The following is a 13,496-nucleotide window of genomic DNA, read 5'->3' as shown; positions in this document are numbered from 1 at the left end:
GTTGAAATAGTCTCCAAGGCAGTGGTATAAGCAGTTTGACTCCTACATGATCAGAATTGGCTTCAAGAGATGTGAATATGATTGTTGTGTGTATGTGAAGAGCCTTGATGATGGCTCATTTATTTTTCTGTTACTGTATGTAGATGATATGCTTATTGCAACTAAGAGTATAGAAAAGGTTAACAAACTGAAGGTTTTGTTGAGTAGAGAATTTGACATGAAGGATTTGGGCACAGCCAAGAAGATTCTTGGGATGGAGATCACAGAGACAGAGATGCTAAGAGATTGTGGCTATCTCAGGCCGGCTATGTGAAGAAGGTGTTGGAGAGGTTTAGCATGGAGAATACAAAACCGGTGAGTACACCTTTAGCGAATCACTTCCATTTGTCTACCTCACAGTGTCCAAAGACAATTGAAGAAACTAAAGACATGTCTAAGGTCCCATATGCTAGTGCAATGGGGTGTCTGATGTATGTCGTAGTATGTACTAGGACAGATTTGGCTCATGCAGTCAATGTGGTGAGCAAGTACATGGCAAATCCAGGGAGACAGCACTAGGATGCAGTTAAATGAATTTTTAGATACTTGAAAGGTACTACAGATCAAGTATGGCATCAATTTTGTCAGACAGAAAAGTACTTTGTTAGTTGTCAGATATGTAGACGCAGATTATGCAGGGGATTTGAAAGACAGGAGGTAACCAGGAGGACCCATATGTTGGAGGTCTATGATCCAGTCCACAGTTGCAATGTCCATGACTGAGGCGGAGTACATGGCGGCAGCTAAGGCTACAAAGGAAGCTTTGTGGCTTACAGGGTTAGTCAAGAAGCTGGGTATTCAATAAGGTGGAGTTTCGTTGTATTGTGATAGTCAGAGTGCCATTTACTTGGCAAAGAACCAGGTGTATCATGTGAGAACCAAGCACATTGATGTGAGGTTTCACAAGATCAAGAAATTGGTTGCTACAGGTGAATTGTTACTTGAGAAGATTCATACTTCTGAGAGTGCAGCAAACATGTTGGCGAAGCCTGTTACCGCAGACAAGTTCAAGCATTGCTTGGACTTGACAAATGTCTTCAGGTGCTAGAAAGGAGAGGAGAGGAGGAGGCATCCCCAAACTTATCAGTTCTAGGTAGAGGCCCAATACTTGATTATCTTCAAAGAGGTGAATACTCGCCAAGGTGGAGATTGTTGGAACAAGCGGCTCATATTCTATTACTGGCCCATTTAGTGTAATTAGTTTATGTGGGCTTGGGCACAAATAAGTTATTGGGGGTATTTTAGGATTTTTCAAAATACTTATAATTAGAGTTTTTCTATAAATATGTTATGTTGTAACTTTAAATCATTGAATGGTAAAATATAGCCGCACTCTCTCCAGTGGACGTAGGCATATTGTCGAACCACGTAAATCTGTATCTCGACTCTCTCTTGATCTTTCTCTTTTTGAATTCTATATTATTCATCATTGTTGTGCACGGTAACAAAAAAAATTTACAAATTATTTAAATAACCAAAATTAGGATGAATAAAATTAAATCAACACAAATAACGTGTTTGAATAACTTGTTTCCTTCTTTCTTCACTACATAACATTTATAGTTTATGATGAGTTTAACTCGGTAGTAGTTGCATTGGAACTTGGAACTGGAAGACTTGTATTAATGCAGGCTAAGATTAGAGCAAGAAGGGGTACCTATGTGATAATGAGTAATTCTATAAGTTCTTTATGTCCCTCTTGTATCACTCTAAAAATAAGGTGATTTTTAAAATCACCATGTGATCAAAATTTAATAATGATCAATCATATACTCAAGGCTTTTACCCCCTCTCATCCGCCCCCCCAACCTTTTTTGTTTTTTACGTATGGGAAAGGGGAAATGGAAATTATACCTTGAGAATTGAGTTGAGTTTAGCATGTTAACAATCTACTGACATATTATATATATATATATATATATATATATATATATATATATATATATATATATATATTAAAGTAAAACCTAAACTCATAAACTGTGTTGCGATTTAGCGATTTCAATTTTGCGATTTGCAAATTCAAATTCAATTAGCCAAATTTCTCTTCTTTAAGTCATTAAACAATCCAAATAAGGTGTTTAATTATTTTTACTGAGAGGTATGTAATCAATTTTTTACACTTATTTATTATTAAATAACAAAATGTCTATGTACAATTTTATATTTAGATTGGTCAATATAGATTTAATTGTTTATGAATATATAAAGCAAAAATAAATTATAATTTACATTTTTATGTTTTAAACAATAATTTTGGCCTTCTGTTCCAGCTTGCTCTTTACCTAAGAACAAGAAATAAAACTCAATGAGTCCAAAGGAGCCCAATAAGTAAAATCCACAACCATAAATAGTTTTACTTATTATTCCCGTTTTGAAAAATGTTTTGTATTGAAATTGGAAAGCACACAAATATATATATATATATATATATATATATATATATATATATAGACACACACACACGGTTGCATCTCCCATAGCATATACTTATTGTTACATCTAGCAAGAAAACATCATCATAAATCATCCATGCAATTGTTTTTAGTTATTATCTCATAATAAGGGCTATGTACACTGTTATCCATGTGTACGAGGGTTGCGAGTCCTTTAAACCATGGCACCAACTGTGGCCTCAGTCATGCCCAACTGTCAATTAACTCTTATTTGGTGCACTCAGTGGTCATGTTGATAGAATACCACTTTCTTGCGTAGCATCCTTCAGTGGTTTTGCCTCCATTCAAGTATCGGTACTGAACTCATCTCTTTCTTGTATCTCTTAGGGCCAAAAATACTCTCCTCTATATATGTGCCCTCATTTTATAAATTTTTATCTCATCCCTGGTACTTTTCTTGATACATCTTAGGGCAACATATATGAGAGTTTATCATTATTCTTATTTCTTATAAGCATCACTATTTTCACAAAATTTCTTTTTGTAACTCTATCATGCATGCAATATAACTCCATAACAACTAAACAAAATAATTATTTACAATTTGAAACAAAAATGCATAAATAGTATGATATGATAATTTTAGAAGGGGTAGGGAATTTACTTACATTTAGACTGCAGCTATGAGCAGTCTTTTAACTTGCTAATTAATTACCTTGAAAAATAATTTAGTTGTTCCATTCTGTTTAACAACTTCTAAATTAATAACATCTTAATACTAAACCAAATTGAAATTAACTAATTACTCAAAAAGACAAGGAAATGGTTTTGCCTCATACGAACCCATTAATACTAATTCGTAACACCATAATTTTATTTCCTCTCTCTCACGTTTCTCACTGCCTTTTTCTCTCAATAACACTCATCAGCTCTTTCTTCCATCGATCACCTTCTTACAGCATCTTCATCTCTCTCCTACGGTCCCTCTTTCTCTTTCTTCTTCTTTCATCTCTTCTATCTCTCTCTATCTTGAATCAATTCCCTCTCTATCTCCCTCTGTCTCAGACTCTTTCTTTTTCTCAATCTCGTTCTCTCTGTCTCGTTTTCATTCGCTCAGTCTCTCTTCTCCATTTCAATTTAGTTTCGCTCTCAACTTCTATCTCTCACGCTCTCTCTGAGTCTTCGTCTCTCTCTGTCTCCTCCTTCTCTGTCTTTCTGTCTCTCTCAGTTACTCTCTCTACTCTCCGTCGTCTCAGTCTCTCTCTCGCCTAACCTCTCTCTTTCCGTTGAAGAGAAAGAGAGTATGAAATAAGCGAAGAAGGAATAAGGGAAGCGTAGAAGACATGTGTAGAAAAGAAAGGAAGAGCAAATAATTGGAGTCTGTCGGCAGAAAGAGGAGAAAGAAGAAAAATAAAAAAATAAAAAAATAAAAGAGAGAGCTAGGAATTTCAGTTTATGGAATTTCAAATCTAGGTAGTCCATTTTTTATCTAATAGTCATTGTTTTGTCACATATCTCACTACTAATAAAATAATAAATTTTTCTTATTTTATTATTTTATTAGTAGTAGGATACATGGCAGAACAATGACCCTTTGATGAAAAATAAATGGCCTAAATTTGAAATTTCAGAAACTGAAATTCCCTTAAGAATTTCCGTGGATAAGAGAGGAGAATGTTGGAGTATTTTATATATTTTAAATTAGGTTTATTAATATTTTTTTTAGTAACTTATTTCTCTTTATCTTAGAATATTTTCATTTTTCATTATTATATTTCTTTATAAGTTTTATTCTCTTCCTTAATTAGTTTAGATCTATTATACGGTTTCTTGATTATTACTCATTGTCTTTTTCTAAATAGAGAGTTATGTGAATATTGTTTGATATATTAAAGATACAAGATGTAGCACATACGTCTCTCTCCGCTTCCTCTCTCTTTTCTTTTTCTTTCTTATTTTATTATTTTATATATATATTTCAACAGAAAATAAGAAAATAAAAAGAAAAGATAAGGAGAAAAGAAACGTGACGTTGGGAAAAGTGGGGAATAAGAAAATAAAAAAGAAATGGGAGAAGGTGGAGTAGTTGGAAGGGTGGGGGTGCTGTGAAGAAATTTGAGGAAGAGAAGAAAAATAATGGAGCAGGTGGAGTCAAGGTTTTGGATACTCTCATACACTTTGCTCCACGATTCTGGTCCAGCCTTGTCGTGACCCATTACCCTTCAAAGTTCAAACCATCAAAGTATCAATCATTCACTATCAAATCACAGTACTCTACATATTAGCCTTATTAAAAATCATTCTATCTCTTAAATCACCCTATCAAATAATCAGGATATAATTTTCTCATAAAATTAAGGCTCATAATAATCCTAAACCAATATTCATCTAGCTCCATCCATTATTCCATCTATTAGTTTCATTCACTATTCTATCTACCAATCTCTCATACTATTTCGTATAATATTCATACATCATCATATTTTTCGCAATAATATATATTCTTACCTAGTCATCATCAAAGTAATATCTTTAAATAAGAATTTTAAATTTGGGGCGCTACATATGTGGTTGTTTTAGAACTTTTTGTTGGGTTGTCCATAATTTGTTGTTCTTTGTTTTAGTTTCTTAGTTGATGTACTTTGAAAAACAATAATAATAATAATAATAATAAATAAAAAATAAAAAATAAAAAACTAAACAAAAACCAATCCAAAGGAAAAATGAAATACAACTGGGCTAGCAAAGACTTGACTCCCATAACTCCCTAAAGCAACCGGCATTTTACACCTTAACGATTTACCTAGAACTTATCCAAGAAGCTTTCTCTATGCGCCGCTCTCTCCCCTTGAAAAAAAAAAAAAAAAAAAAAGGCCTTAAATTTGGCTGGCTGGTCTAAGAGGAGCACGGCCTTCTTCCCTCCTCTTTTGTTCCTTCTTCTTGATGCTTTTATCTTTGGGTTTTTCCTTCTCGTTTGAGACATGTGGTTCTCTTTCGGGTGCGCTGGCAATGTTCTCTGGACTCTGTGTTGGTGTTTCCTTTTGTTAGCTTTCATTCAACATTCATTAGTGTCTTCTCTACTAATGTAATTTTCTAATGATTTTAATTCTTTTATTTTTAATTAAGTGTATAGACACGTGTCGATTTTTTAAGAGAATTACTGTCAAATTTTGAAGACAGAGGTATCATCTCAATTCTTAATCATTATCAACATAAAATAAAACTAAGATGACAAAAAATAAAATTATTAAACTACATTAGACAAAAAAAAAGTATTTAATCCAATTTCTTAAAGAATCTGTAATTTCAAAAAATTAGATCCGTGTGGGACCGTTGACAGCTCTACCCGTTTTTCACTTGTTCTAGAACCTTCCCGTTTTCTTTCCTTTTAGGTATTTCTCCAGTTGACGTGAGTCAGAGTAACGTCCATGACTGTCCCTTCCCCCCTCATATCCTCTAGCGATACCCCATCTCCTTGATTCACGCCACCTCTTCCGGTCCCCTTTTTTTTGTGTCCCTTTGACTTCGTGGGACTGCATATATTTCAAGCCTTCCTCCTCAAAATTCTTTCCATATCTATGGAAAATCCTCTACCCATTCCCGATAATCTCGCTCCTAATTAATATCAACACAATCCAGAAAAGGAAAGGATTAGAGAAATGTTTTTATTTCTACATCACATTACAACTATAAAAAATAAATAAATAAATAAAAACACCCTCTAACAAATTTTGTCAACACATGCACTAAAGCAATTCAAAAAGTAGTTTGATAATATTGGTGCGATGAACACGTCCGGTTGAATATAGTCACCGCGCGCCCTTTTTCTCCACTCGAGAAAAAGCAGATCCTATGGAGAATCTCCGTTTGGCAAATTGACTCCAACAGTATCGATTTCGAAACTAGTCTTTCCAGAGAGTGATTATGTCGGATACAAAGTACAGTGTTCAACTTTGATCTGCGCCTTGTACGTTTAGATAGAGCATTTACATTGAGCTACTATTTTTTTTTTTTTTTTCACTTTTTTAGTTTTTCTGTTTTCTATTTATAGGGATATTTTTGGGAGGATATTGTAAGAAAATGTATTGGAGAATGGCAGGGTAAAAGTTTGAAAGCAGTGTTGTGTGTAAAATTGGCTTGGAGCTAGGCAGTTTACAATACATGAAGGTATATAGAAATGATGTGAAATTTGGAAATCCATTGAACCCCAAAAAAAAAAAAAAAAAAAAAAAAAAAAAGGGTTGCAGAAAGTATGGTGGGAGCTGCATGGTTAGAACCAGAATTATGGGGAATGGTAAATTCAAGGGATTGAAGAGAATGTGGGCATTTGTACTGGTTGGTGTATGTATACCTTCAATTATTTTGGGAAAGTGCTAGGGAGCCAAACAAATGGATCTAGAAAAATTTCTAAACTGGCGTGGCAAATCGTGAGTGGCAAATAACGGAGAGAGAATTGTATTTTTTTTTTAATTTAAAAACTCCTGCCACATTAATTTGAAAATTTTTTTAAGTTCATTTGTTTGGCTCCCTAGCACGTCTTATGATTTTGGGTTACAACTTCCCGTTTTGCCTTTTGTAACAGTACTTGAAGGTTGCTGGTTTTCTTGAGCTCAAGTTGTTAAGAATTTCTTGTTGAATATGATGTATTTTTGTCTTTTTTGCTGGCCTTAGTTGGTACTTTTAAGAGATATGAACACAATTGATAATATATTTAGGAGACTACTTTAATGGGGTATATGTACTTTCTCAATTTGTTTTTGTTTTGTTTTTTTATTTAAATGTTGTGAGAGACCTCTTTTATAGTTTTTTCTGTTTAGATTGAATCACCCAAGATTTTTTATTTTTTATTATTATTATTTTTATAAAGTGTTTAGTGGTAACTTGGATTTTGGCCTAAAAAGTCCATTTTTTAGTTTATGTTTTTCTTGAAGGTTCAGACGGGCAATGGAGGGTTTGGTAGATCCCCCGCAGCCCCCTGTCTCCACCACTGTGCTGAAGCGAGTTCAACATGGTACATCATGACACAAAAGCATCCAGCGTTTTCCACACGCTCTGTAATGAATTCTGTGGAAGTGAACTGTATCACAAGAAAAAGTCTTTGTTTTCTTTGTTCACCCATCCATGTCTTCTTCTACCATTTTTCTGTAATTAGTAACTGCGGTACTGCAAGTTAGAGAGGGAATTGAAAGGTGCCATGAAGAGTAAGAAGCCATGGCTCTTATTTGCTCTGCTTCTAATCATGTCTTATTACAGAGCATGCTTCTCCATAGCTGCTGATACCCTTTCTCCAGGTCACTCTCTTTCTCTTTCAAAGAGAGAGACCATAGTATCTAAAGGTGGCACTTTTGAGCTCGGGTTCTTCAAACCAGGAACTTCATTAAAAATCTACCTGGGCATATGGTATAAAAGGTTTGGCCAGAAGGACAATACTGTTTGGGTAGCAAATAGAGAAAACCCTTTGTCTCACCCATCTTCCTCAATCCTAATCCTCTCAGAAGATGGCAATCTACTCCTGTTTCAAGGCTCCTCCAAAATCCCAGTTTGGTCGACAAATTTGACATTTCCCGGATCAAATTTAACAGAAGCAGTACTTGGTGATGATGGGAATTTTGTTTTAAGAGATAGGTGGAATGCGTCCTCTATATTTTGGCAGAGTTTCGACCATCCAACCAATATATTGCTGCCAGGTGCGAAGCTTGGGGTCGATAAGGTTACTGGAAAACCACAGCAGCTCAGTTCATGGAAAAATTCAGAAGATCCATCACCTGGTGTGTTCTCGTTTGGGTTAGACCCAAATGGAAGCAGTCAAATTTGCTTAGAATGGAACAAAACCCAAATCTATTGGAGTTCTGGACTTTGGAATGGAACTTCTTCCAGCTTTGCCTTTATTCCTGAGATGGGATTGAATCATATCTACAACTTCAGTTTTGTGTCAAATGAAAATGGAAGGTATTTTACTTATTCTCATTATAATCCTTCCCACCGTTCTAAATATGTGATGGACTCTACAGGACATATCCAGCTATGGTCGTGGCTGTCTGGCCCTTTGGCATTTGCTAGATTTTGGTCTCAACCGGCGGCAGAGCTATCAGTCTATGCTTTGTGTGGTGCTTTTGGCGTGTATCGTGAGAATTTCTCGAGCCCCTGTGAATGTCTTAAAGGTTTTGAACCATTTTCGATGGAAGACACCAGACTAAATGATTGGTCAGGTGGGTGTGTGAGGAAATCCCCTTTGCAATGTGAGAATAATACGTATGCTAATGGCACAAAAGATTGGTTCCTGAAAATATCAATCATGCAATTGCCTGTTTATTCGAAAACATATTTGGCCATGAATGCTAGCAGATGTGAATTGGATTGCATGGGAAATTGTTCTTGCACAGCTTATGCTTATAATAGGAGTGGGTGTATGGTATGGGAAGGAGCTCTTTTGAACTTGCAGCAACTCTCATATGGTGGTGAAGTTGGACAAGAAATCTATCTCAAACTTGCTGCTGATGAGCATCTAGATCCAAGTACCAAAGGCAAGATGAGTGAAATGAAAAGTATGGTTAGCTAATACTTAATTACATTCTCTTTCATTTTGATCCAATACTTAATTCTTTTATATATATGGTTGAGCTAATAGTGATTCTTGTCATCATATTCAGGGAAAAATTGGAAATTATGGGTAGCTGTATTGGTCCCTGCAACGGGGCTTATCTTATGCCTCTTCATTTGTTTTTCAAGTAAAGGAAACCTCAAAAGCACAAGTAAGTGTAAATATTTTAATCTAAGAAGGAATCACTTTCAAAAAGTTACAAAGGAAGTCTAGCTTAATCTAAGACTTCTTAGTATTAGGGAGAGAATCACCTAGAGAGTCTGCAATAGCACATTAATATACACTATTAGTTACTATTCAAACTCAAAAACTTAAGTTTATGAGTTTGGAGCCACTAATATATATATATTAACTACTCACCTTTGTTTATTTTTCCTCAATGTGGTACTCAATACGCATACATGCACTTACAACAAATTTACCTTCATATGTGAGTATCTTCCACATTAACCTAATTCTTCTTGTGTGTGAGTCATTTACAAATCAAAGAGATTTACACGTACAAGAATTGCATCAATTGACCAAACACAACTTTGCTCCAAGAGCCATTAACACTCTTTACTGAAGCCAAACCAAACGCGTTAAAAGACCAAGACACTCGTTTAAGCGGAAGCTGAACCATAGCTTTAATACCAATTTATTAAGAAGAGAACCACTTATGATGTCCACCAGGCACCAAGTGCACTATATTTATTTGGACACCATATCTCCAAACCAAAAGCTTAAGTTTATGGGTTTTGATCTACTTACGTATATTAGCTACTTATTTTGTATATGAGATTCAATACTCACACATGTACTCACAACACTTAAGAATATCACTTAACATACCTTTCTCACGACTGGATACTAAAAAGCTCTTAGAACCTGCTTGGGATTGCGTTTGAGAAATATAAATTTTAAGTTTTCCCAAACGGGTACTTTTTTCTTAAAATGGACTTTTTGAGTATTAAATGCACTTTTAGGCCTCTCAAACGTACACACAAACAAACTCTTAGTGTCATCATTAGTGAAGATAGTGTTTCAAGCCTTTGAAACTATCTCAACCTAGTTTGTTGGAGTTCTCCTACATACTTCACCGTGTCTGCGGGAACAAGCATTGCGGTTATTTGGTAATTTCAATGAAATGGGAATGAATTTAATATTTAGTTTTAGAAATGACTAAATAAACTTACTTACCTTTGGGTATTGGCATTGTTCATAGTGATTGAACTTTGGTGAACCTAAGGATGTCATCTCAATTGATTCTCTCTTACCAAAAACTACATTTCCATGTATAGTGACCAATTCTTATCATTCTAGATCAAACTGAAGAGAGCCCTTCAAGTAATAATTTACTATTATTTGACTTCGATATTGAACTCCATGCGATCAATGATGGAATGAACACACACAGTAATTTGGAGAAAATAGAGAAGAAGGATGCTGAGTTACCACTATTTAGTTATGAGAGTGTATCAACTGCAACTAATAATTTCTCAGTTGCTAATAAGCTTGGAGAAGGAGGTTTTGGACCAGTCTACAAGGTACGCATATATGATTCATTTTCCTGATGAATATGAGTCAAAACTATTAAGAAACCCCATAAAGGTAAACTTTCATGAAAGTTTTAAAAGCTTATGGTTCTCTTTTATAGGGAAAATCACTTAAGGGGCAGGAAATTGCTGTAAAGATGCTTTCAAAAATATCTGGACAGGGGCTTGTGGAGTTCAGAAATGAGACAATACTAATTGCCAAACTCCAACATAGAAATCTTGTTAGAATCATGGGTTGTTGTATTGAGAGAGATGAAAAAATGTTAATATATGAGTATATGCCGAATAAAAGTTTGGATTTGTACCTTTTTGGTGAGTGCTTTTCTTTTCTTTTTTTTGTTATCATACTATTTATTATACTTTTTTTTATCTCTAAAATTTTTTTTATCATTAATTTTCTTAGTTGTACTATTTAAACAGATCAAACCAAAAAAAAGATGTTAGATTGGGGGACACGCATACGCATTATTGAAGGGATTGCTCAAGGGCTTCTTTATCTTCATCAATATTCAAGGTTAAGAATCATACATAGAGATCTAAAACCCAGTAACATTCTACTGGATAGTGAAATGAATCCCAAAATATCAGATTTTGGGATGGCTCGGATAGTTGGAGACAATGAAACACAAACAACACATCGAATTGTCGGAACTTAGTAAGTATGCAATCTATTTCACATCTAATATTTGCAAAGAAAATGCTTAGGATACCACAGCTTTTACTACAATATTTTGCACAAATTGATATGACGATCTATAATGGGTAAAATATTTAACATTGTATAGTTGACATGTAAGTAACTAACAAATTTTTTGCTTAATCATTTCATTAATTATAGACTATCACATCAAGTTCGGAAATGGCTCATAGTAAAAGATGTATACTCCAAACAAGACTCTATTTTGCAATTCTCAACTAAATTCGTTGAACAAGCTACTAATAGAATCGCTTACTAAATTTTGGAATGCAGTGGCTATATGTCTCCTGAATATGCTATGGAGGGCTTGTACTCGATAAAGTCTGATGTGTTTAGCTTTGGAGTATTGGTACTAGAGATTATGAGTGGCAGGAAGAACACTGGCTTCTATAACGAGTCACTCAATCTTGTTAGATACGTATGTTGGTTTTTATACTCTACCAAATTCCATATGTTTTACATTAGTTTTATAAATTAAAATGCTATTAGTTTTTAATTAAATTTAGTCTGATTTGAAATGAACTAGGCTTGGGAATTGTGGAGAGATGATCAAAGTTTGGACTTGATGGAGCCAACAATAGGATATCCTACTTCAACTTCGATTGTATTGAGATTCATTAACATTGGCCTTCTTTGTGTCCAAGAAAGCCCGACTGATCGACCTACCATGCCTGATGTAATCTCAATGATTAGTAATGAACATGCACCTCTACCTACACCCAAGAAACCTGCTTTTACTAGAGGTCGGAATGTGATGGACACAGATTCAACAATTGACAGTACTACAGGAAATTGCTCAAAGAATAATATAACTATTTCAACAATGGAAGCCCGATGATTGATTCCTATATCAGAGAAAAGAGATGTTATAGAATCAACCTTTGTGTCTTATTTGTATGCAAGTTCATATTCAGTAACAGCTATTATATTGGAACAATAAATAGATATGGTAGAAAATTGAAGATGTTTTGAACTCTTAATATGCATTCTACTGTTTAGAGACGTCCCAACATTTTAAGAAACATTTTTTTTTCTCTATAAACCCTATTAAGGAGCAACCTCAGGTAAGTTTGGCTAACAGAAATCTAAAAAATTCCCTATAAAACTCAAACTTTCTCGTTCTTAAAAAGATGTCCTGCTTTCTTACAGCCTATCTAGATCCACCATCGCCGCACCTTTTCATCATGCCACACATTTTCATCGTACCAAGGATAAAGAGTGAAAATGATCATTTCTTGTAATCTTCAAATAGCTCTGTAAGCTATTTGAGGGTGGTTAGTGACCATTATCAACTGATTTGAGGTGATCCAATCACTCAAAAACTTTGGGGTAGACCGATCTCCTTATCCACAATTTCAAGGATGGCCAACCACTACTATAATTGTTTTAGAATGTTCTGGCCACTTTATCTGCTATTTTGAGGGTGATAGACCACTTTCAAAACAATTTTGAAGGTGACCTGGTTGACCAACCCCATCAGCCATTTTGAAATAATTGATTACATATAAAATTATTTAGAGATGGTTTGACCACATCGAGCCTATTGTGAAAGTGGTTGAATATAAATCTTATATGAACTAAGTAAGCCAATCATATTGTTGCACTTAAAACTCAGGCAATGGAAATTAAATAACGTGTTTGAATAACTTGTTTTCTTCTTTCTTCATATATAGCATTTAGTAGTTGACTTGGAAATTGGAAATGGAATACTTTGTCGGGGGTTACCCATGTGATACGACTAATTGGTTTGTGCTTTGGGAAATTCCTTAATACCACAGTTGAAGAATCTGCCCATCTTCTCCACTTTGTATGACGCGTCTTTCTTATAATATAACAAATAATTTGGCATATGGTCCACAATCTTTGGAAATATAAAGCAAAGAAGAAAAAACAAATATAAAGATAATTCCACAATCATGCAAATATAAGAAAATAAGAAAATATAAAGATAATGACTCCGGACTCGATTGGCAACGGTTTTTAGGATAGCTTTTAAAAAAAAAAAAAATAGAGGGCAACGATTCAACCTAAACGACTGGAGGTAGGGACATCAACCAACTATCTCAGAAGATCTTTTTAACATGAAACATTCGTCAAATATGTTTTAGATTGCTTAAATTACGTTGGGCTATTTTAAGAAGTTTATCATTTTATCCAATTAAGACATATATTCTAATTGTTACAGCATGTTGTTTTTTGCATAATACATAAATTAAGAAATTACCCAA

The 13,496-nt window shown here is 34.5% G+C and overlaps 1 protein-coding gene across 1 annotated transcript; it reads left to right on the top strand.

Annotated features, from left to right (window-relative positions):
• The first annotated feature begins 7,643 nt into the window (after positions 1 to 7,643).
• On the top strand, positions 7,644 to 12,106 carry LOC132170333 (receptor-like serine/threonine-protein kinase SD1-8). The gene is made up of 6 exons (XM_059581277.1): positions 7,644 to 8,980; positions 10,339 to 10,562; positions 10,673 to 10,883; positions 10,992 to 11,226; positions 11,542 to 11,686; positions 11,795 to 12,106. The coding sequence occupies exons 1-6, from the start codon at positions 7,675 to 7,677 to the stop codon at positions 12,104 to 12,106; spliced, it is 2,433 nt and encodes an 810-aa protein (XP_059437260.1). The 5' UTR covers positions 7,644 to 7,674.
• Positions 12,107 to 13,496: the final 1,390 nt, after the last annotated feature.

Source organism: Corylus avellana, chromosome ca1 (genome assembly GCF_901000735.1).
Source record: "Corylus avellana chromosome ca1, CavTom2PMs-1.0".
In the NCBI taxonomy this organism is placed as follows: domain Eukaryota; kingdom Viridiplantae; phylum Streptophyta; class Magnoliopsida; order Fagales; family Betulaceae; genus Corylus; species Corylus avellana.
The sequence above is the reverse complement of the archived record's forward strand: the minus strand, read 5'-3'. Positions and strand labels throughout refer to the sequence as shown.

What these genes read in the sequence shown, in the direction of transcription:
- LOC132170333 (XM_059581277.1), top strand. Translation starts at nt 7,675, where the DNA reads ATGTCTTATTACAGAGCATGCTTCTCCATAGCTGCTGATACCCTTTCT. An exon ending in TTTGGATTTGTACCTTTTTG is followed by an intron (nt 10,884 to 10,991) that starts GTGAGTGCTTTT and finishes CTATTTAAACAG; the next exon opens with ATCAAACCAAAAAAAAGATG. An exon ending in CACTCAATCTTGTTAGATAC is followed by an intron (nt 11,687 to 11,794) that starts GTATGTTGGTTT and finishes GAAATGAACTAG; the next exon opens with GCTTGGGAATTGTGGAGAGA.